The 22,463-nt window shown below is 42.6% G+C and overlaps 1 protein-coding gene across 1 annotated transcript; it reads right to left on the reverse strand.

Annotated features, from left to right (window-relative positions):
- Nucleotides 1-8,215: 8,215 nt before the first annotated feature.
- enc3 (ectodermal-neural cortex 3) lies at nucleotides 8,216-22,042 on the reverse strand. The gene is made up of 4 exons (XM_033622115.2): nucleotides 21,753-22,042; nucleotides 19,468-20,502; nucleotides 18,462-19,245; nucleotides 8,216-9,706 (listed from the first exon to the last, which is right to left on the reverse strand). The coding sequence occupies exons 2-3, from the start codon at nucleotides 20,488-20,490 to the stop codon at nucleotides 18,499-18,501; spliced, it is 1,770 nt and encodes a 589-aa protein (XP_033478006.1). The 5' UTR covers nucleotides 20,491-20,502; nucleotides 21,753-22,042; the 3' UTR covers nucleotides 8,216-9,706; nucleotides 18,462-18,498.
- Between the last annotated feature and the right edge of the window lie 421 nt (nucleotides 22,043-22,463).

Genomic DNA, 22,463 nt, shown 5'->3' on the forward strand with positions numbered 1-22,463 from the left:
CCTCCTGAACTTCCTTCCACCTAGGTGGTCTGACATCCATCTCATGCTCTATCCCTTCTAATGGAGGGATATCGGGTGGGAAACCTACTATCCTATTCTTCTCTAAATCTGAATATGTATTTCTCAAATATTCTTCAACTTCTAGCCTTTCTGCTTTGAGCTGCCCTCCCTTTTCCTGGCTGAACAATCCTTTAACAAACTTAAAAGGGTCCCTGAAAAAAAAACCTGTCCTTACATGTTCCTTCTTCCTCCTCTTTTTCCTGAGATGCTCTGCCCTTCTAAGAACTGCTAGCCTGCTTCTCAACTCCTCTTGCAACACCTTAATTCCCTCCCTTTCTTCTTCTGTAGCCTTTCTCCACACCGTTCTTAACTGTCTCCTTTCCTTGACTAGCTCCTCTATTTCTCTTTGCCGCCTAGATTTACCTGACTGTACCCTCTCACTCCTCTTTTTCTCATGCAACCCAAACCTCTCTACACCATATGAGTAAATTATATCTCCCATCTTTTCTGACAAATCTCTATTAACTATCTCCCATTCTTTACTGTCATTTGCCCTAGGCCATCTAACTCTAACCTTTTGCTCCATGGCTCTCTCTGACTGGCACACTGGCCTCAGTGTCACCTGCATCCTCTCTTTCTACCCCCTCCTCCTCCTTTTCAGTGGCAGCGTTACTGATGTCCTGCGAACTGTGGTTTTCTACCTGCCGCTGGACTTCATCCGACTGATTTGACTGACTTCTTAGGAAGTACTGATCAATGCAGCTACTCTGCCCTTTCTTTGCCACACACTTCTTCTTTCCCTGATGAGTTCTGAGGCCTTTTACTGATGTTACTTTCTGCCAGCCACAAGGACAAACCTGAAGCATCTTGTTCTGAACTGTGCTACTTTTGCCCTCTACAGATGCGCTCGCCTTGCCCTGAGTGTTGCTAATTCTAGCCCTGGTGGATAGGTCCATGTCCCTATCCTTCACTGAGTCACAGATCCAATGCGTAGTCGTGTCCGTTCCGATGTCTGTTACCGTGTGATCCACCTGTGAGTCATCTTCCACCCCTGCTGTCGCTGACTCTTGGGGTATTTTTCCTATGTTGGCTGTAGCTAATTTTGGTTGTAGTAAGGCTGCTAGGCCTCACCACTGCTACCATGGGTTGCTAGCCATGTAGTTAGAATATAGTATGTCATCCAAAATCATGAAAAAAATGTCATAGTACAGTATGCCGTCCAAAATCATGAAAAAAACATCATAGTATAGTATGTCGTGAAAAATCATGAAAAAAATGTCATAGTATAGTATGTTGTGAAAAGTCATGAAAAAAATGTCACAGTATAATGTCATTCAAAATCATAAAAAACGTCATAGTATAGTATTTCGTCAAAAAACATGAAAAAAATCATAGTATATAGTATGTCGTCCAAAGTCATGAAGAAATGTCATAGTATAGTATGTCGTCCAAAATCATGAAAAAAATCATAGTATAGTATGTCGTCAAAAATTTTGAAAAAAAGTCATAGTATAGTATGTTGTCCAAAATCATGAAAAAAATGTCATAGTATAGTATGTCGTGAAAAATCATGAAAAAAATGTCATAGTATAGTATGTTGTCCAAAATCATGAAAAAAATGTCATAGTATAGTATGTTGTGAAAAATCATGGAAAAAAATGTCATAGTATAGCATGTCAAAAATTAGATCCAAAAGACATCATAGTGTAGTATGTCAAAAATTATGTCAAAATATGTCATAGTATGGTATGCCATAAATTACATCCAAAAAACATCATAGTATAGCATGTCATAAAAAAATCTCACAAAATATCATAGTATAGTATAGTTGAGTGAAATTTTGTGCCTGCATTAGAATTTTTTCAATATATATTTCAGAAGATAGTCTTACAAAAGTTGCTCCTGCACTGTATCTCAGAGGCTGTCAGTGGTTCTCTTCCACGACAGACAATATGGTCTGAAATATGGTTCAGTCGGGAGAATTTCTTTATATATAAATGCAGATTTAAGGGCTTCAGGTCTCTCTCTCCTGGTGCTAGCTGACCTGTCAAGCTTCTCACTGCCCTCCTCCACACACACACACACACACACACACACACACACATATACACACACACACATCCCGCAGAGACCAGACATCCCCTGCATTCGCTCCAGTGGTTAGGCTGTCTGACTGGCTGGCTGTCTGTCTGTCTCACACATTGTTTACTCCTCATTTGCTTACCCAGTCAGCTCTGAAACCTCAGAGCTGCTGCCAGCAGAGATGCCCACAGCCAGAGAGAGAGGGGGGAGGGGGGAGAAAGAGGGGGAGACAGAAAGATGAAGAGACACATTTAACACCACAACCAGCATAGACACAGACACGGGGGGACAAGATTGTTCAGTAATTATTTAGTCTTGGATGTTGGACATGCTCGTGGTGTCTTTGTTTAGTAGTCCTGCCAAAAAAGTACAATGAGACAAACTGAATTTGAGACAGAGAGAGAATATGGGAGAGGACCATTGGTGTTTACTTACAGAGATTTGCTGCGAGGGAGACTTATGTAAGCGTGACTGCGAAGGAGTAAAGAGTCCACAGTTTTAAGATGTGGCTCCTGGTGGTATTTCAGTTTCAAACACACATACAGACACAGGCACATACTGTACACACTCCATGTCAGTTTACAGCCTCAGATACTCCACACAAACATACATGTTATTGCTCATTTTCCTACCAAATGATTTCTTAATAATGACACAGCAGCAGAAGACACCAAATCAAAATGTTACTGAATGTATAGAAAGGTTTGGTAGATTTTATTTCTCTCGTGTTTTAAAGACAGAGACAGTTTTTGCAGATGGTACAGAAGGTCCATATTGATCTGCCCTTCAGCTGTGGGGTCTCCTGAGCTGGCCTGCAGGGGCATCCTCCAGACCCCCTGGGGAAGGTGAGAGAAGGTCGATTCTGGCCTCATCAAGCCGTCTTTGTCCCCATCCAGAGCAGCTGGGGGTCTCGGCCCAGCAGACACACACCGATATTTGGGTGGAGAGGCAGAGTGCAACGTCCCTGTCCGTTCCACCTCGCTGCCCCCTTTCTTATGGGTTAACAAAAAGCCGTAACTCCTCTTCCCCCCACCTCACACACACATAAACACACCACCACAGACACACTAGTGCATTAAGCATAAATTCATAAGCACACAAAAACCACCCTCGTGCACAGGGACCCCACATATCTTTCAGTCCAGGATCCAGATTGTTATGGCAGTTTGTCCTCCATCTCCTCCTTCCCCTTTCTTTTTTTTGTTTTGGCGTCCTCTGAGGTTCTTTTGTCTCCAGCCGACTTTCAAATGTCTATTTATTTGCCGTGGTTTAATTGTGTCGTCGGCAAGATCTGTCTGAAATCGCTCAGTTTGCACATTTTGCATCACAATGGGAGCCATTGACCGGCCCGCTCATCCTGCTGTCCAGTGCCAGGTCGTCTCTTCACAGAGGGGTGTTTCATCTTTTTATGCACGTCTGCATTGTATTTAAAAAATCCATAAATTAACCTTTGATGAATTATTGTGCCCACACTGGCACAAACATGCCCACATGCTTGACTGGACATAGCCTGTTACGGGCATGATGTCATGGCAGCGGAGGGGGATTTTTTGGAGCTGCCTCTTGTTTACATCCAATTAACAGCAGCCTTTGAAGTGTCTTCGGCTGGCTTTGAAAAGATTTAACAATGGCGCTGAATTATGTCACTCAAGTGTTTGTTTATGGGCATCCCCTAAAGATTTTATGTAATTTGTTACACAAATCATGTTATATCTTCAGAGAGCAGGGGCTTTTTGGTGGAATATTTTCTGTTCGTGGAATATCACACTCTTTTAATAGGACATGATGGTGATGATGTTACAGCGTTAACCATCTGAGGAAATTTAATTTGATATTCAAATCACTTACAGCACAACTTGCAAAACATTGGGTATGCTGTCTCCCTCGTGTGTATCTCTAGCATTTAATTTCCCTCTCGTCGTCTCACACACACGCACACACACACACGTTTATGCATCCGTCGTCCTCAAACATCCTCAAGGTAACTCGTCTCATCTTCAGCCAGGCAGAATGGCAAGTGGGAGTGGAGATGAGATGCGAGGGACGATGAAAAATAGATGTCCACACAAACAACCACGTAACATGTCTTCAAATAAGATGAAGTTAAGTCTTTAACCATATTAACATTATTACAGGACCACTGGTAAAAGTACTCTGGGGTCCTTGTGATATCACAGGCTAATAAAAAAAACAAGTCTTATGACAAAAAAAAACCTCAGCTCAAGATCCATTTACAGGCTTTCAAGTAATTAGTTCACTCACTAACTTTAGACTCTCCTGAGACAGGTTAGTTTCACCCTGTTGATAATCTGTTGTTGCTATGGTAACCCTGCTTTCAGCTGAACAGTTTCCATCGGATAGAGACAGAGAGCACTGGAAAAAGGTTTTTTTTGTGTGTTTATCGATTTACAGTTTCTAAGATCAAGAACAGAACTTCAGCTAAAACAGTAATAACTTAAGTCAAACTTTACACTGAAATCAATTTATAAAATATGCAGGGCCTCTGTTCACTTTTTTTTCATATCATAATTAATTTTAGTCTAAAATATTACATATAAATTACATTTAAAAATACATAAAATACATTTCTCTCCATCACACTCCCACTGCTTCCTCTAATCAGCTGACTATGGGTGTCTGCTCTTCTAGTTATCCAATCAAATGTCGCCATGATCTCTCTCAGCCAATCAGGATGCTACTGCAAAATTTTAAATCTGCTATCTCGTCTGCTGCTGCCAGCTGTCATTGTAGGCAGAATTGTTGCACCCTTCTCCACCCTGTTCACCTCCAGCCACCGTATCCAGAGTCAAGGATGAGCTCAACAAAGGCTCATTCCTCTCCTCATCCAGATCATCAGCACTTCTCCATCTTCTCCACATCTTCTTCTCATCTCATCTTCACCACCTCTACCACCACCAACTGTTCGTCTATGGATTCATCACCCTCCTTAAATCATACCGTCTCTACAGGATGTAATCACCAAAGATTTTTCACATTTTTCATTCTTACGTGCACATGTTATTAAATATTCTTTTACAATAAAAACGAGTCTCTCCTGATTGAAATACAACCAAGATCTTCCTCCAGTGCAGATTTGATATGGTTTGATGAAACAATAGTCATAATAGAAAACAAGGACGCAAATTTTGAGATGAGATGTTTAGAGCCAGGATGTGAAAAGTTTTAAGATTATTTTTAACAAAATGTCTGACTTGGAAATAACGGGGGAAAAAATGGGTTTAGGAAGAAGGCCTCCGTTCACTTAAGAGTTGATGTGAGCACACCAGAGAAGGTTAATGCCACAGGTTATTTGTAAGCGACTTACATCCATTTGTTTACCTATACTCACTTCCTCAAAGCTTTAACGTTTTCTCCACTGGGTCCTCTGAGGACACAAACTCTGACACACATTCACTTTGAAGTAAGTAAAGGAAGAATTTGAAAGCTAAAGCACCAAACCACAAGCTGCTAAAGAAACAGCCATGGAGTGATGTCTCATTTCAAAGTGGAGGTGGATTGTTTAAACACCACACCTCAGTAGTTAAGACGTCACAAGCATCCTCAGACTCTGAGCCTGCAGGCAGCCGCCTCCCTCAACCTGAGTGTGGGTACATACATTCCTCTGTGTTTCTCCTCCCCGCTGCCAGCCTGCACAAATGTGCCAACCACACTTGTTCGCATCCAACGCCCAGTCTGGACTGCACCGGTTTCTCATGTACACATAGCCACCGCAGAATGAGAGGTATGGAGGAGCATCACCTGACTGGCGCTCAGCACATTCTTTAAGGTCTGAAGGTTATAATGTGTGCGCACATCTTCATGTGAGCAGCAGTGGAAAGTAACTAAGTACATTTACTCAAGTATTTTACTGAAGTGCAATTTTAGTGTTAATAGTAATTCTACTCCACTACAATTCAGATACTTTTTACTCCACTACATTTATTTCAAACTTGACCAATTTCTCTTGATATGAAGTTCTATCTTATCTTATCATATTGTATTTCATCACATATTTAGTTCCTAGTTACTTCATAGATTCAGATTAATACAAAATGCAATCAACAAAAAAATATGATGTAATATTATAGATTAAGATAAAAACTTAATTGTTACCTTGGGAAGACTCTTCAATATTGAAGTGATATGAACGTTAATGCATCAATAATTCCTTCTTTTTTTTTTGATAATTATCTTAAAATGATGCTTTCCACCAGAATACCGAATAGAATTCTATCAAAAGTCGATAGACACCAGGTGCCTTTTTTTGGAAGGTAGCTATCTTAACTTCTGATACTGTTATTTCCTTTTTTAGGTCTTCTTTTTGTTCAGTGAATAAATATTTAAACTTAACCGACTTCAGAAGGTGCATTGGAACAAAATTCTTAAAAAGTTATGTCAGATTTATACACATTTTCGTTGTATGCTGAAAACTCCTGAGTAATAACATCATTACTTGTAATATGAGTGTTGGAAACAGTGTCTTTCAGTACTACATAGTGTCTTTTTATCACTCTTTTAACTAAGGAGCTAATTTTTTTCGCTGTTTCATTTGCTGAAATATACAAAATTTTATTTGAATTATACTTAATATCTTGGACTTTGAGTAGAAGGTTATCATATTCTAATTTTAATGCTTGCAGTCTTTCAAAGTTGTCCTAAGCTTTGATTTGTTTATGAATATACTGGAGATGATTCAGTGATTTTTCTACTCTGTCAATCTCTTTATCTAATTCTTGCTTCTTTTTGACTGAAAATGACTCTTATGTAGGGCTTACATATGTCATGTATAATAGCTATTGGTGGTCTATTGCTAAGAGTTGTAGTTCTGATATTTGTGCTTATAAATATCTTAATATGATTTTTATATTTTTAAGAAATTCTATCAGTTAGATAATTTTGATTCATTTTCCAGATTTGATAGGAAAGTTTATTTATTACTGGAGCATGATGTGGTATCACTTTATCAGAAATTTTAGTTGATATTGCATCACCTAGACCGTTACCTGATATGAAAATATAATCTATTCGGCTATATGATTTCTTGGCATGTAAATAGTAAGTGTAGTCTGTACCTTTAGGGTGCATCACTCTCCATATATCTTGGAGATCATTTGTTGAAAGAATTTCTAGTAGTCGTGTTGGTGGCTGTATTTTCCTATTCTTACACAAACTCAAATATCGTGTAAAGAATATACACATATATCTTTAGTTTGGGCTAACGATATTATCTAAATCTAACATCAGTTTCATCAGTTAGGACTTAATGTTGCAGTCCCTGGAGTTTCAGCATGCTTCATGCAAGAGCATAGGTGTTACGGCCGTGACCACCCAGCAGAAGCACACCTGACACATCATCAGCTGTGAACCTCAATATCATCGGGTGTTTTGGCCTTTATCACAAGACACCCTCCGTTGAGGGAGGGTCAAGTAATTACTGGATTTTATTTAGGAATTCAAACTCAGACGATGGTGAAGGGGGAACATAAATATTAGGTAGTGTATGTCTGTATCCAAAAATGTCACATCTTACGATCAAGAATCTAACCTGAGTCGGAATATTGTGAAATAAAATTAAAGGGAATATTCTTACTATTCTAAATGCATCAATAATTCCAAAACAAATAATATATATTACTGTGAATTGGGCCAATCCGAATCATAAAGTCCTACTTTATAGTTTATTTTGATGCTAATACTTTCTGACTTTTACTTGGCTAAACATTTGAATGCATGACCTTTACTTGTAACGAGTATTACTACATGACAGTATTCCTACTTGTACTTAAGATCTGAATATTTCTTCCCACCTCCGCGTGAATACCAGAGCAGCAGAGGCTTGCACTTCACATACCACATCATCAGAATGTGTGATATCACCCCAACAAGGGGGGAATTATAACAGAGACAGAGCGTGGACTGTTCATCTCACTGGGTCTTAAGTGCACACACAGACAGCAGAAAGGAGACGGGTGTTCCTGGTAAATACCAAACCCACAGTTAACCTGCGTTTGGAAACTATTCCAGGCTTGTTAAGAGTACCTGCGTGATTATACGGCTGCCCACACTGTTTTAATGACGCAGCTGCTGAATTCCAGTCATTCCCTGGAAAACAAAGAGGACAAACAACAGAAAGTATGTTTTCAACAAGATATTTATTGACGAGTTATGAACTGTAGAACATGAAGTAACAGATGGTGTGTCAGTAATAGCTTAATATATCAGCATATTTGATGATATATTGGAAAACTTGCACACACAGAGCCAATGACGACTGTTCAAAGAGAAACGACTTGCTACAAAAACGCTTTGATTATTCACACTACCCGACCTGGGTTAAGACAAAGATACAAAATTAAGACCATTATGAGATTTCTTTGTACAAAATGTGCAAATCAAAGGCTTCTACAAATTCATTACAAAGCAATATACAAACTATACACACGAATGACTTCCATTAAAGATCCTGAAATATGACATGAAAAAATAATATCATAGCTACAAAGTATTTCTTAACTACTTTGGACACACTTAGCTTTTGTTATTTAAATCCAGAATGACATGAAGGTTAGCTATTCAGGTTTTGGCAACATTTTAAATATGACCACAGCTATGAAGCGTAATCATACATTTACACCTGGCAAAAAGAACACAATGTAAGAATGTCTTCTAAAATAAGAGAGTTCTGTAAAACGGTTTGTCACAAAAAAGTACATTCACAACAAACAGAAAACAAAGATGTTACCCTTCCTTGAACAAATGCAAGCAATACTATACATAACCCTGAGACACACACAAAAAAAGTTTGAAAATAACATCTTGAAAGCAAAAAGTATCTTCTTCAGCCGTAACGGCCCACATTCTCTCTTGCGAGTGTGTATTTTTAAGTTGAGGAGGAAGATACAGATTTAGCTTACCAAAATTAAGGGAAGCCCAAGTCCAAAGCCTAAAAATACAGACAGGAAGATTGTTTCTGTGCACAAAATCATACACTTCCCCATATGTCTTCTCTCCTTCCCCGTACGCCTGGCATAGCAAAGGTCTAATTCAGTCTATCAGCAGTCCAAATAAATTACACCTGAGTAAACGCCCAGTGTCAGGAGGGGAGAGAACCACAACAAAAGGACCAGCCGACGCTCTTTTTTAGCTCACTGTACAACAACATGTCAGCGAGAGACACTAATAAGTCCTTACAGAGTGAGTTCAGCTTGTAATCTACTGGCGAGATGATACAAATGTTTGACGATGGTGTGAGTCAGCTGAGTAGTGCAGGGCCGATACAGAAAAGTCTGCACACATCTGTGCTATCGGCCTGCTTCCTGACTGTGCTTTGCTTTGTTATATAAAGACTGAAGTTCCTGCAGTATACATGGCAACGAGTCCAGCTCAGGCTAGTGGCTACATGGGAAAGTTACACAAGAAGTATGAGTAAACAGATCAGCTCGCAGACTTCCAGTCTCTGGGCTGTCTCCAGGACTCGGGCCTTCTCTGCAGCTGAAGATAATGTGAATCAGGCTGGATGGAGCCACAGCAGGAATACAGAAACTCTTCCTCCTCCTCCTCCTCCTCCTCCTCCTCCTCCTCCTCTGAAGAGACACATGCCTGCATACCAGACACCACGGCTGATCTGGGGAAAGAGACAAGAGGGAGATTAATGTTTAGGTCCTGTGAACTGTGCTGTATGAGGAGCGACCACATGACCAGTGGGGCGGCCTGGACATTCTCAGGGAGCTGAGAGGAATGCGGAGACTTTGGTCCTCCGGGGCTACACATCAGATTATCACCATGCCATTTTATCAGGCTTACCCACATAGCGTTAATAATGCCTCAGGATGGGGCGTTATTTAACCAAAGTCCTCCTGGCATGTGGGATTAAGCTGCTCGAGCCATTTATGTCGCGAGGTAATAAATATCTGAGGGTGGCAGTGGAAGGGACCCCACACTGGACTACACACAAACACCAAAACCATCTGCTCATCTGCGTTATCCGGATATAATTCATACTGTAAGAGGCTTTCTTATGGTTACATTTTTAAATTCCTGAATGTGTGAATATTTATATATACTCAATATTTACTCCAAACAATCTCTCATCTCCGCCTTTCTCTGCAACCTGAGACGCTTCAGTATCTAATTTTCCTCCCCTGCTGTTATGAAGGAATGTTCCACTGGATATTTGGGGGTGTTGGAGAGAAACATTAACCTCTGATTTGCATATTTTTGATGATAACTCATGTCTGCCGGAGCAGATGATGGATGTGTGTGCTCTCTGTTCCAGGGGAGAGAGAGCTGACAGTTACAGGCGGGCTCTGCTGGGGGCTTGTTTGGATAACTTAATGAGTTCTCATTTCCATGGCTGACAAAGCCGGCTGATACTACTGAAGCCCCAACTGATCCATACGCATCTGTTACTGTTGTGAATACATGGCCTGAAGCATAACAGTGGGACACAGCCAGAGCTCTGCTCTACTGGAGCCACAACACAGAGACAGAAATAGGTTACAAACAAGCTTCAGAGGAAGAAGCAGCAGGATCTGCTCATAGATTTAAACTTTCTGGAAGAATTTCTCTGCCAGGTTACATTTCAAACTACAGTATTTGTAATAGCCATGGATGATAAAACAGATGTACTACACAACAAAAATGCAAAAATGTTGCCCATTTCCTGATCAGCTGAACAGCCCCAAGGCACAAACCAACTGTTTGGTACCAAGACCAAAATAATACTTTGAGTAATTAACATTTTCTGCATTTTTTAAAGAAATAATTGGCTGTTTTTGCTTTTTTGCTGAGAGTTAGAACATTGCGACCATTCCCATACTTCTCAGTTAAGTATGACCTCACAGCCAGCTAGCCTGGCTCTGACCATCACCTCTAACACCTTGTTTCCACTTATGAGTGGTGTCCGTAGATCCGTAATTATGCAGATGACGCCTCTAGTGTCCAATGCAAGGAAGTGCATTTCTTTACAGGTGGGTAAAAACCTGATAGAAACTACCTGTAGCAATGGGGGAGAAGCGTACATTTTTTCCATTTTTCGCCATCCAGTAGTTTGGAATATGCGCCTGGAAGATTACCGGGCATGTTTTTTGAAATATTCATTAAAAGGTCATATGAAAGGGTTAATGTTAGCTAACCTATTTTTAGCTAATCATGCCTCCTAACTTTTTACTTAGATGAATAAATACAGTTTTATTGCTCATAAATCAGTTGTTTTAACAGGTCCTTACTGACTATTTCATATCAGACTGATAAATCTGACTGTATCTCATATCAAACTGATAATAACAATCTGACTGTATATAATGTATAACCATATTTTAACAGAATAACATTATTGAGATACACAATATGTTAAAACTAGATAAATTATTTTTAATCACACAAACTTATTTAACAATCAACAGGGAACTGAACTTAAGGAAACAGCCTGTTAGCTAAGCTAGCACACAGTTATACGGTGTCTCCGAAATCCACTGCAAAAGTTTATTTTTTTGAACGTACTTGAGGAAAAGTCCAGACCAAGATATTACAGAGGGGAAGCGTTTCGCAGGCACATCGGATATCAAAGAAACAAGGCTTAAGGCTAACAAATCAACACGTTGTATTGATCCTTTGTTTAATCCTTGTAGCAACTCAAGTGTAAAAATGACAAGCTGTTGTTTTAAGGCGGGGTTACGGCATTGCTCAGTGGCTTCGAGGTGTCTTACAAGGAAAATATAAAAGAAGGAATGGTCATGACGACAGTGACAGAATTCGAGGAGCCAGACTTTGGTGTTAGTTCTATTGGAGTCAATGAGGCAGGCACTGCAATTCTCATTTTAACCCATCATATCTTTGTTGTTTCAACTTTGACTGAGAAATCCTTCCACCAGAGTAAAGAAGACACAGTTCACGATGTGTACTGATGTCAGAATGACCCTTAAAGGACTTAAAACGGAAGGGTTACTATTAGTTGAAGGAATGTTCTATTACTGTGATGGAAACCATTTTGTTAATGATAGTATGCGTGAAAATGGTCCTGTCAGATAATAACTAAAATAAAGAGGAGATTCTACATCCAGTAGCATTTTTTCCCCAATATCGTAGATAAGAAAATGTACGTGGTGTGATAACTGTTGACTTTTAAAACATGGTGTATCACTGCAACCCTACTGTGCACGTTTGTTCTCCTTGTTACTGGTCTCAAAACAGATCATGGCTCTGATGCAGCTGATACTATGTGTTGCATACACATTTCAGTTAGTGCCAAAAAGTATTCAAGCTCGATGCCCAGCCCTGAAACCAACAAGTAACAGCATATTTCCTGCAACATAAACTCAGCTCAGCCTTCCTGATCAAAGTAAAGCAGCAGTAGCAGCTCTTATTCTATCACATGCGACTGCAGGCCTAATGGAAGTTTCCATCGCTGCTCTCTCTGTGTACATGCACACGGGTCACTGCGTGCACTTCTTCAGTTCTGCTGCTGCTGCTGCTATAATCTCTCTCAAGTGTGGATGATGAAGAGCATGCCTCTGAATCTTAAATACTCTGCCGCTCTGTTCCAACTACCACAATATCACTGTTTCATAAGAGTTGCAGCTTTATATTTAGTCCTCTATCTCGATCTGCTGCAAAGACGGCAGGCTTTCACATGCTGAGTTCATGTTGATACCAGCATGATCTCTCCACCCTGGCAAACCATGACAAGAAGGTGCACATTGTATTCAAGTAAATCACGTGGATCAAAACCACTTTATCCTGAGCTTTAAATAAATAAATAAAAAACACTAACAGCCCATGTATTGTGTTCCAGAGACACACACTGTCACCGACAAAGGTTACGTGTCTGTCATCATCAGTGCATCCATCAAAAACCACCATCGTCCACTCGTATCAGCAAACTCCGGCTCTCTGAGCCACAACAAGGGTCCCGCTGTCACCAGAAATGCACTCCAGACGGCCTCACAGTCCCGTCATTATTACCTGTCATGTCAAGGTCAATTATACTCAACTCTGAGCTGCAGGAGCCGCACTCTTCTCTGCTCATCCGAAAAACACAGTTTATATGGAAATACTCGCATTCAAACTTTGTTTTCAAACTCTTTACACATTAGACTTCCTCCCGTCAACAGGGAGTGAGGTGTCTGGGGTGCCAACAGGTGGCGGGGTTAATAACTGTAACCCAGAAAGTACCCAGATGCCCCGCCTGTGTCTTCAGTCTGGTCCACTGCAGCAACCACAGTGTGATGCTGCGAGGGAAGGAGGGAGTCCACGTGTCCTTCAGCAGACCAAACAGATGGGCTGGGACTATATGAAGTGATTGGATCTGGCACTCTGAGGTTTAACCTGACTCAGTGTGTCTGCTCCCATCACTTATCTTTCCCCTCCACATGGGAATAATGCCAGATTGAGTTTGACAAAAGGAAATGATGACCAATGATCAAATCTGTCTGTGAGTCAAAAATGACCCACTGTCTGGCTGAAAGCACACACACACACCACAAGACTAGGTCACATTTATCAAACGAACGACACCTGCATTATGACATCATTTCCATTTTTTTTTATCTTTATGCACCTTGGACTCCATCTGCATCTTGCAGAAGCCCAATTACCCACAATGCACCACACCAGAGCTGAGTCCTCTTTCTTTATCTGTCCCTTGTGTCCAACAAGGCCTGTGCCATGTTTACTAATGACCACAAAGAATTGCACTGTATTGACTAACGCATGAATCAGTCACTTCATTTACATTACTTTGCATTGTTGTTTCCAGGGGCGGATAAAGGACTCGAGGATCTTAGCGCAGCTGCAAAGTGAGTCTTGATGAATCCTCGCAGGAACTCCTGTTAAAGACTCAGAACAAAGAGCGTCTCTATGATTGAATGCGCACCACTTCGGCACTACTTCAGAGACGCAAATATTACGTAATTCAGATTAATTACCAGGCAGACACACTCTGTGCCATCCCAGCTGGCTTACCGACGAGGCCCCTGTAACTGTATGACAGCTCGCCTCTTTTTAAAGGCGTAATCAAATTAGTCTGGGTGATTATTCAGCCATTTTAAGCATCTTTTTACCCTTTTCCTTTTTGTTACTCGCAGCATGGCGAAAAGACCAATAAAAACTCCATTAGGTTTATGCAAATTTAAGCAGCCGTGCCGAGGGCTGTAATGTGGCAGATTGATTACTCAAGGGACTGAAGACGAAGTGTGTGTGCACGTGCTAACTCTGACTGTGCATGTGTGTGTCTCGGAGAAGAGACGGGGAGGTGGTGGAGGTGGTGGTGGTGGTGGTGGTGGTGGTGTTGGGGGGGATCGTTGTTGTACACAGATGCCACAATAAAAGCCTCATTCAGCTTGTGTTCCTGGTGGCCCTCACAGCGAGGCATTAATAAAACATTAGTATTGAGTGACTGGGGCCTCTGCACTCCTCCTCCCTGATCCCACTGTGACCTTTCCATTTTACAGCAGCTGTCTGGGGAAGCAGAGAGCCTGCCGAGGACTCCCTCCGTGGCCCCTGACCTCTCCAGGTGTACTCTATCACACAGAGCCGTGCCCACCTCATAAGGGCTTCGGTTGAAGCTATTAAAAAAAGCTGAATAGTGCTTATGTGTGTGATTTTTTAAAAGCGGAGAGGGGTGATGAGGAGGGAGGGATGGTGAAGGAAAAGGGAGGAAGGGGGGGCTGAGAAAACAAAGGCTCAAGCGTGGATAACAGTCATCTCCGAGGCCGTTACACTCCAGTGGTTTAAAGGAGAGGTTGTCCTGAACTTTGTGCAGGGATCTCCGGTTACATCCTGTCTGCCTGCAGTCTGGTACCAACAACTGACCAGATTACACCATCATGGCGCTCTGCTTGCCATCTCCAAAACACACACTGACCTCATTAATTAAAGCCTACCTGGTGACTGTTGAGATTGTAAAGGCAGTAGTCACAATATGACAATAAAACTGTATTTATGTCTGCACGTTTTTAGCCTAAAATGTTATTTACTTCTCCCGCCTGGCCCGTAACAAACACAAACCATAGTGCTTTGACGTTTACAAATACTTTTCCATCAACAGCGGGTTCTGGCTTGGCTCTGGAGTCTGTGGTCGGTCACATCTGGTGGAAATGCATGGGCCCACAAACTACAGTAGGTGGTGACAAAAAGGCTGGTAATCCCATACGGGCCGCGCAAACTGAAGGGCCCGAGCCACAAGGCAACATTAACAAATCTTTGCTAATGGGAATGCAGGCCACACCTTCATTCCTCCCAAATTAGAGTAAGGATGGCTGGCTTTTTAAAGGACAGGCAATGCCAGCAATGTGACTCTGTGTGTGTGTGTGTGTGTGAGACAGAGTAGTACAAGTGGAAAACGAGTGGTTTCACAACTGCGTAAAAACTCACAATACTACTAGTGAATACTTGAACAGCTGACTGGTGGTTTTCAGTCCCATCGTAAACATAAAAGGAACACACACAGACACTCACTTGCGCACGCACACACACACACACACACACGCGTGCACACGCACACACAATTATTTTTCTCTCTGACCCCAGCTGAAAGTTGACAACCTCGGGAGCAAAGTATTTTTAGGCAGGCGTTAGTCTCGGCTGCCAAATGGTGCAAAATATAGCTTTGCGTCTCCTGGTCTTACTCCCTCTCCACTTCACCTCCCTCTCTCCATATGTGTGTGTGTTTGTGTCCCGCTCCGTGTCACTTTGTTGCTCCCTGAATTCCTGCCACTTCTCCTCTCCTCTGAACCCTTCCCCCGTGTCTGGGGTGAGACAGAGTCACCCAGCGTCAGGGTAGGATGCCTGCTTAACAAGCTGGAAATTGGAGCTTTTTTTCCATGTCTGCTGTAATTAAACAGAGAGGCAGGCAGGCAGCAGCAGGGATGGAAGCTACTGTAACTGCGCGAGTTCATAAGGATGCGGTGCCTTGATCTTTCATAGCCAGCCTGTCTGTCTCCATCCTGGCCAAAAAAACCAGAGCTAGCGGTCCATACCAGCAGCCTCATAATGCTAAGCCCCCAGCTCCATCATATCCAGCTGTTTACTGTAGACACAAGTCACACATAAGCTCCCTGCTTCTCACTTGCTTCCGTTCAGCTTTCCTTTCAAAGTTCTTGGCAGCATAAAAGCAGCTTGTTCGGAGTCACTTTCCCATATGCCTGACAGAGAGGGCAGTTGTTTGGCATTTACGTAAGTGCTTCAGTATTTTTAGTTTTTAACATCAGTGACACTGATGGAATTTCTTTCTTGGCAACAACTAGAGAAACTTTAATTTTCAACTGTTAAGGGGGCATTAAAATAAGTGCAAACTTTACAGTGATCTCTTTTAAGTCCCTTCTTAAAATATACTTTTAACGGAGAGACTTTCCTGATTTTACTTGAGTTTTAAGTTCAATTATACTGTCTTTTATTTCCTCAATTTTTATATACGCAAGTGTTTTTATCAGTTATTTTAAAGTTGTTGTTTTCATGTCTATTTTAATTATTGACATGTAAAGAACTTTGTAACTCTGTTTTGAAAAGCTCTTTATAAATAAAGATCATTATTATTATCATATCAGAGGTTGTGTTAATGAGTTGCATCTAGTCTGATCTTCAGCCAAAGTTCTTGAAAAACAAAGATTTGGTTAATCAAATTTAGTTTTTCCACTCTAGCTTGAAGCAATACTTTGACAGTTTTGGAAATAAGTAAAAAGAAATTTCTGACAGATGAGAAGATGAGAGCAAATATGAAGCTGGGGCCTGCAGATGTTTAGCTTAGCATAGCTCAACTTAGCAAAACAACTAGACTGGTGGACTTTGTAACCTCTGGAAAGCGCCTGGTTCCAGTCTGTGTGCTAAGCTACGCTAACTGCCTGTGGCCTTGTATTGAACAGACAAACACGAGATGCGGTTTTAATCTTCTCATCTAACTCCTGGCAAAAATATGAATAAATGTAAACATTGCGTAAGTGTACTTTTGCTTTAACTGCGGGCATCTGTTTTACTTGATGACAGACTGGCGCTTTATGGCCAACTGGCTGCATTAAATCACTGAATCTATAGCGCAAAATAAAAAATTAGGACAGACATGTGCTTTGTGAGAGTTCAGCGAATGCAGTCAGCATAATAAACCTCCCAATAAAGATAAAACCTCCAAACCGTACAATAAAAAGATGCAGGGGAGTCTGGGCTTTTTAAAAAGCAAACCCAATGACTACTGCAGCGATGAATGGTTTTCCATTGATTGCATCAGTGCTAAAAAGGGATCACAAGACGGGCCGTCACGTCATGAAACTTAAAACTAGCTCCACCACCACTGGGCACATGTGAAAACAACTAGCAAATCCATCAAAACAACAGAGCATCCTCTTCTCGTTTCACCCACTAAGCCCTCCGTCCTCGTCCCGTGTGACAAAACTGACAACACCCCAGGAAAAATGTATCATCTCTTATCTCATATGAAGCTGCGAAAACTGCCACCTGTCCTTCCTTCAGGCGGATTAGGCCGAGCAATTCTTCACTGATATGGTATGTTACATCTTAGTCCATCATATTTTCGTACCCTTGAGATGTATCCGTCCTTTTTCCCCCCGTTACCGCCCCTCTTGAATTCCTGATAAGATTACTGATCTGACTTTATTTACTTTGAGCAGAGCAGACTGCCCTGGCGTCTGTCTGCACATATGGTACTTTCACTTTGTCCTTTAAAGCACTTTGAGGAAGGTGATGTAAGGAAAAGTGGGATTTGCATTATGAAAAGTATGATAAGGGTATGGTGGAAAACAGATTTTTAAGTCATGCAAGACTTTAGGTTGTGTAACCCACCTACAGGACCTGAAGAAGGAATGTTCCAGCTCTTATCTGAAGCTTACCGAAGGCTCCTTGTGCACTTCTGACTCCAAGCCCTCCATATGTTTAACACTATGTGTCATATCACCTTTTATAACTTACAACTGTTTTGAGGTACTGACTCATGCTAGGCAGCCAGTTAGCACCCGGCTCACTACAAGCGCAGACCTGATCCTGCCTCTCCACCTCGCTCCTGTCAGTGACAGAGGTCTTGTGTTGCAGCTCTCGCTCTGTAATTACCAGCACTGCTGACATTCCTCCTGCTCTCTAAACCAGGACTCCGCCGTGTTTATCCAACACCCAGCAGTCGCAGGAGCTAGATAATGTGTAACTGTAACCACTGGCAACCCTCAAAACAGTCAGGGGCTTTTAAACTGGCCCCGTCCGGTTCAAACTGACATTCACCTCTGTTGGGCAACTATGTCGGGTGAGATATGTGAAGATATTTTGGTTTCCATAAAGCGAGTTCCCATATATTATGTGACAATACAAGGAACATTATGAATAGCACATATAACTGTCATTTTGTTTGTTTGTGTCAGTTTAAGGAAGCTACAATTACTCACCGTAGAAACCTCAAAGAGTCAGTGCGTCTCTCGCTCTCTACGCCGAGAGGTACTTCCATGTGCTGACGAAGGCAGTGGGAATGAGTGAGTAGGGCACACTGGTCACACTGTCCCAAGAGTCCGATGATGGATCGTAACAGTCTAGCGTCTTACACCTCTGAGCCCCGAAGTACCCTCCGACCACATATAGTCTGTTTCCTGACGCCACTGCATGGCAGCTGATGCGTTTGGCCGTCACGTCACCAAACTTTGACCACTGGTACGTCTCGCTGTTGAACCGGTAAGCAGAGCTGGCTGAGAACTCAGTGTCGCCTCCGATCACCACGACATGGTTGCCGACCACAGCTGCTGCAGTGTAGCGCCACAGCTGCGGACAGGCGGCCGGCACAGACCACCGGTTCTGACACGGGTCGAAGCACTGCACCTTGGGGTATTTGTCTCTGTTTACACTGGTGCCCCCGAAAGCAAAGAGTTTGTTTTTGGCACCGACGACGGCGGCATTGCTCACGCCCTCTCTGAGCGGAGCCACCAGGGTCCATTTATTGGTCTGAGGGTCGTACTGTTCCACCTGTTTGAGAGACACAGACGGAGATGCAGGGAATGATCCTGCGAGAGAAGTGTGTCCTCCCACAACGTAGAGCATGTGGTCGAGCTCTGCAGACCCGTGTCCGAATCTGGCGACCAGCATAGGTGACGCTTTGGACCACTCGTCATGTAACGTGTCGTAGACCCAGACATCTTTGGAGGCCCCGTTTTCAGAGCCACGTCCTCCAGTAACATAAACCTGAGACACATGGAGAGAAGTCATATTTTGTGTACATCTACATAATGTTACACACACATATATATACATATATATATATATATATATATATATATATATATATATATATACACATACATACATATATATATATATATATATATATATATATATATACACATACATACATATATATATATATATATATATATATATATATTCATGTATAGACCATATACATACCTTGCAACCAATAGCACAGGCGCTGCACTCCTTCCTGGGGCTGGGGATGTCTGTTTTGGGGGTGATCTCTTTAGTCTTGTTGTCAATCATGTAGACTTTATCACACATGAAAGTCTGTCCTCCCAGCAGCAGCAGGGCCTGGCTAACCTTCCTCGGCCGTGCACAGAACCCTGTTACAATACCGTCATTCTGGAGGATCCTCATTTTGCACCGAACGGCATCTTCAACAATCTCCCGCCCCACTTTGTGGCACATCACCAGCTCCTCTGAAGCAACGTTCTTCAGCAGGTACGTTTCAGGGAGCAGCGCCAGGCGGACACATCGCAGCAGCTCGGGCAGCTCACTGTGCCTGTGCTCCATGTCGGCTTTGACCCAGTCGATTACAGCCTCATACACCAGGCTCTCATCCTCCACCTCCAGCTCCTCGCTGAGGATCAGCTCCTGGACTTTGTCTCTGGGTAAGCTGAGGAAGTCCTCAGTCCTGAAGAGCGTGGCAAAGTTCGCCAGGCACATCCTCCACGACAGCTCGTACAGTCTCTGGCACTGGTGGGCGTCTGACAGCAGCATCATCCCCAGGCAGTTTGACTGGTGGAGGTTCTTTTCTAGAAACTCCGATGCCGCGTCCCTGATGTCGTGAAACTGGAGCATGTCGCCAGCTTCGAGAAGCGACTCCGCATTTTCCTCGTTGATGATGATTCGGGCAGAGTAGGCGTAATCAAGCAACAGCTCCAGCACCTCCGGATGGAGAGAGTCGTGGAAGTTGACTTCGGCGTCACGGCTCTCCCTGAGCCCGCCACTGAACATAGCCTCAAAGTATCGGCTACAGGAGGCCAGGACGGCCCGGTGGCAGGGGAAGGATCTGTTTCCGGCCTTCAGGATGACATCTGTGAAGACTTTTCGTTTGCGTAGCAGGTTGAGCTGAGTCAACAGGCTGTCGGCGTGGGACGTCTTGTGGAAGAGTTGGATATTCATGGAGCCAGAACTAGAGCGAGACTTTCTGTTTTCGTGGTTACTGACGGACATCTTGACTTGGACCTGAAAGAGGAAACAGAGCATAAAAAAAGATAAGCACAGGTGGATCAAGCCACTCCTTTATATTTGTTCAAATCAACTGTCTGTGACACTTGGAGAGGAGGAAGCGATGTTATCAGATCATGTGCCCTCCTTTTGATGTAAACGCTCCCATAAACACTCCCATTTTATGACTAAACAAAACTCACTATGCCAACAGCTGATGAATGGGCTGCTCAGGAATAAAATAATCATATCAGCACGTTGGGTTACAACGGAAATAAACTTCAGCCTTCAGAGATGAAAGGAGATCAGATAAGGAGCACTCCCACACTAAACGAATGTGTACACAGAGATTTACACCATAAAACACACATCAGTGTCTCAACTCTCAAAAGCTATGAAAACAAATGAGCAACATTAACTGCGTTTAAATCCAACCTTCTGTAATTCTTCTGTAGTCACCGATAGGCAAAGACATAACACCTGGGTGTGTTGGCCTATATCACATCTTTCCATCCCTATAAACATTTCAGGGCTGTGAGTCACCTTCACCCACAGCCTGAGCCAATCAATTCCTCCCAACTTGCTCCTCCGCTGGTTCACATGCAAGATGGTGCCAAAGCTTTCAAGCCCACATAAGATGTGACACCTCAGTCCAGCTCCTTGAGGATGAAATTATGTAACCACAGTGCAACAGATAAAACCCCCCAATCTGTCTTTTGATCATGCAGTAGATTTAGACAGGCCCGCAGCCTCTGCATTGGAGTAGAAGGGTGTTTATGTTGAATTTAAAATAATGTTGCATGCTGGTGGGGAGTTTTATTGCATTTCTTATGAGTATAATGATGTCATAGACAGTTTGTAATAATCATAGCATGGCACAGCAGGTTAATAAAGCCAGTCCACAACTTAAAAACGACCAAATAAATATCTTCCGCTTTAAAGCCTCCATTGTTTCATAGCAGATAAATTTAAGTCGGCTATTCAACCCCACTGAAAGGGGGTCTGTGGACTTCCGTGGGGGGACTCAGCGTGAAATCCAATTCGTTTTGTGCAGTAAATGTGAAACTACGGTCAGCACTTCAGCATGCGCTCAACTTTCCTCCAAAGTTAGCCTGCAAACATGCAGCCTGCTACAATGAGCCCACATCAAAGCCTCCTATGTTACACCCTGCGACTCAACTGCTCACATTTCGGAAGTTGGACAAACGTCAAAGCAGCACGTATCTCAGTGATCGATACTCCAGCAGGATTAGCCGTCTAATGCTTACCTTGATAGCCGCAGAGCTGATCCGGATTCCTTTATCTCGCCTCCAACTTGTTCCGTCGTTGATTTGTTTGAAGTTGTGGCAAAATTCAGACCGATCCGCTTCCCGTGTTTAAAACTGTATCACATCCCGCAGTGGTATGAAACGGTTGAGCCATCTGTCTGCGTCGGAAACCTCGAGTTTAAACGCGTGAACAAAACAATGGTGGAAAGTTAGTAGCTGTGGGTTTTGTTCTCGGAGAGCCACGCAGCCTGCAGGAGAGCAGCGAGCAGAGCGCAGAGGAAGAGCCGAGGCAGCCGTGGTGTTCACTGTGGCTCCTCCCACTCCTCCTCACACCGGCCAATGGGATCAGACTCTGCAGCACAGGCTTCCTTTATTCCTTATCCAAACTTCAGGGTCAATGCACAACACTATGGTGGAATAGCACTGGCTTAGAGAATGCAAAAACACCTGTCTGTGTGTGCTTCACCTGCCTGCTGTGGTTCTCACTCAAAACTCTATTCTACCTCTAGTAGGTATCAAAGGCAGAGAGAGTTTATAAGGCACCTTTCACCAACATTAAGACAAGATATAAATGAAATACAAGGTTAAAAAAAAGAAAAAAAAAAGGATTTTAAAAGACTAGAATACCAGATAAATACATGACAGTGAAGGATATTAATAAGTAGGCCCAAATTTGAATAAAGGAAACATTCCTTAGCCGGATCTGCCATA

Source organism: Epinephelus lanceolatus, chromosome 6 (genome assembly GCF_041903045.1).
Source record: "Epinephelus lanceolatus isolate andai-2023 chromosome 6, ASM4190304v1, whole genome shotgun sequence".
Lineage (NCBI taxonomy): Eukaryota > Metazoa > Chordata > Actinopteri > Perciformes > Serranidae > Epinephelus > Epinephelus lanceolatus.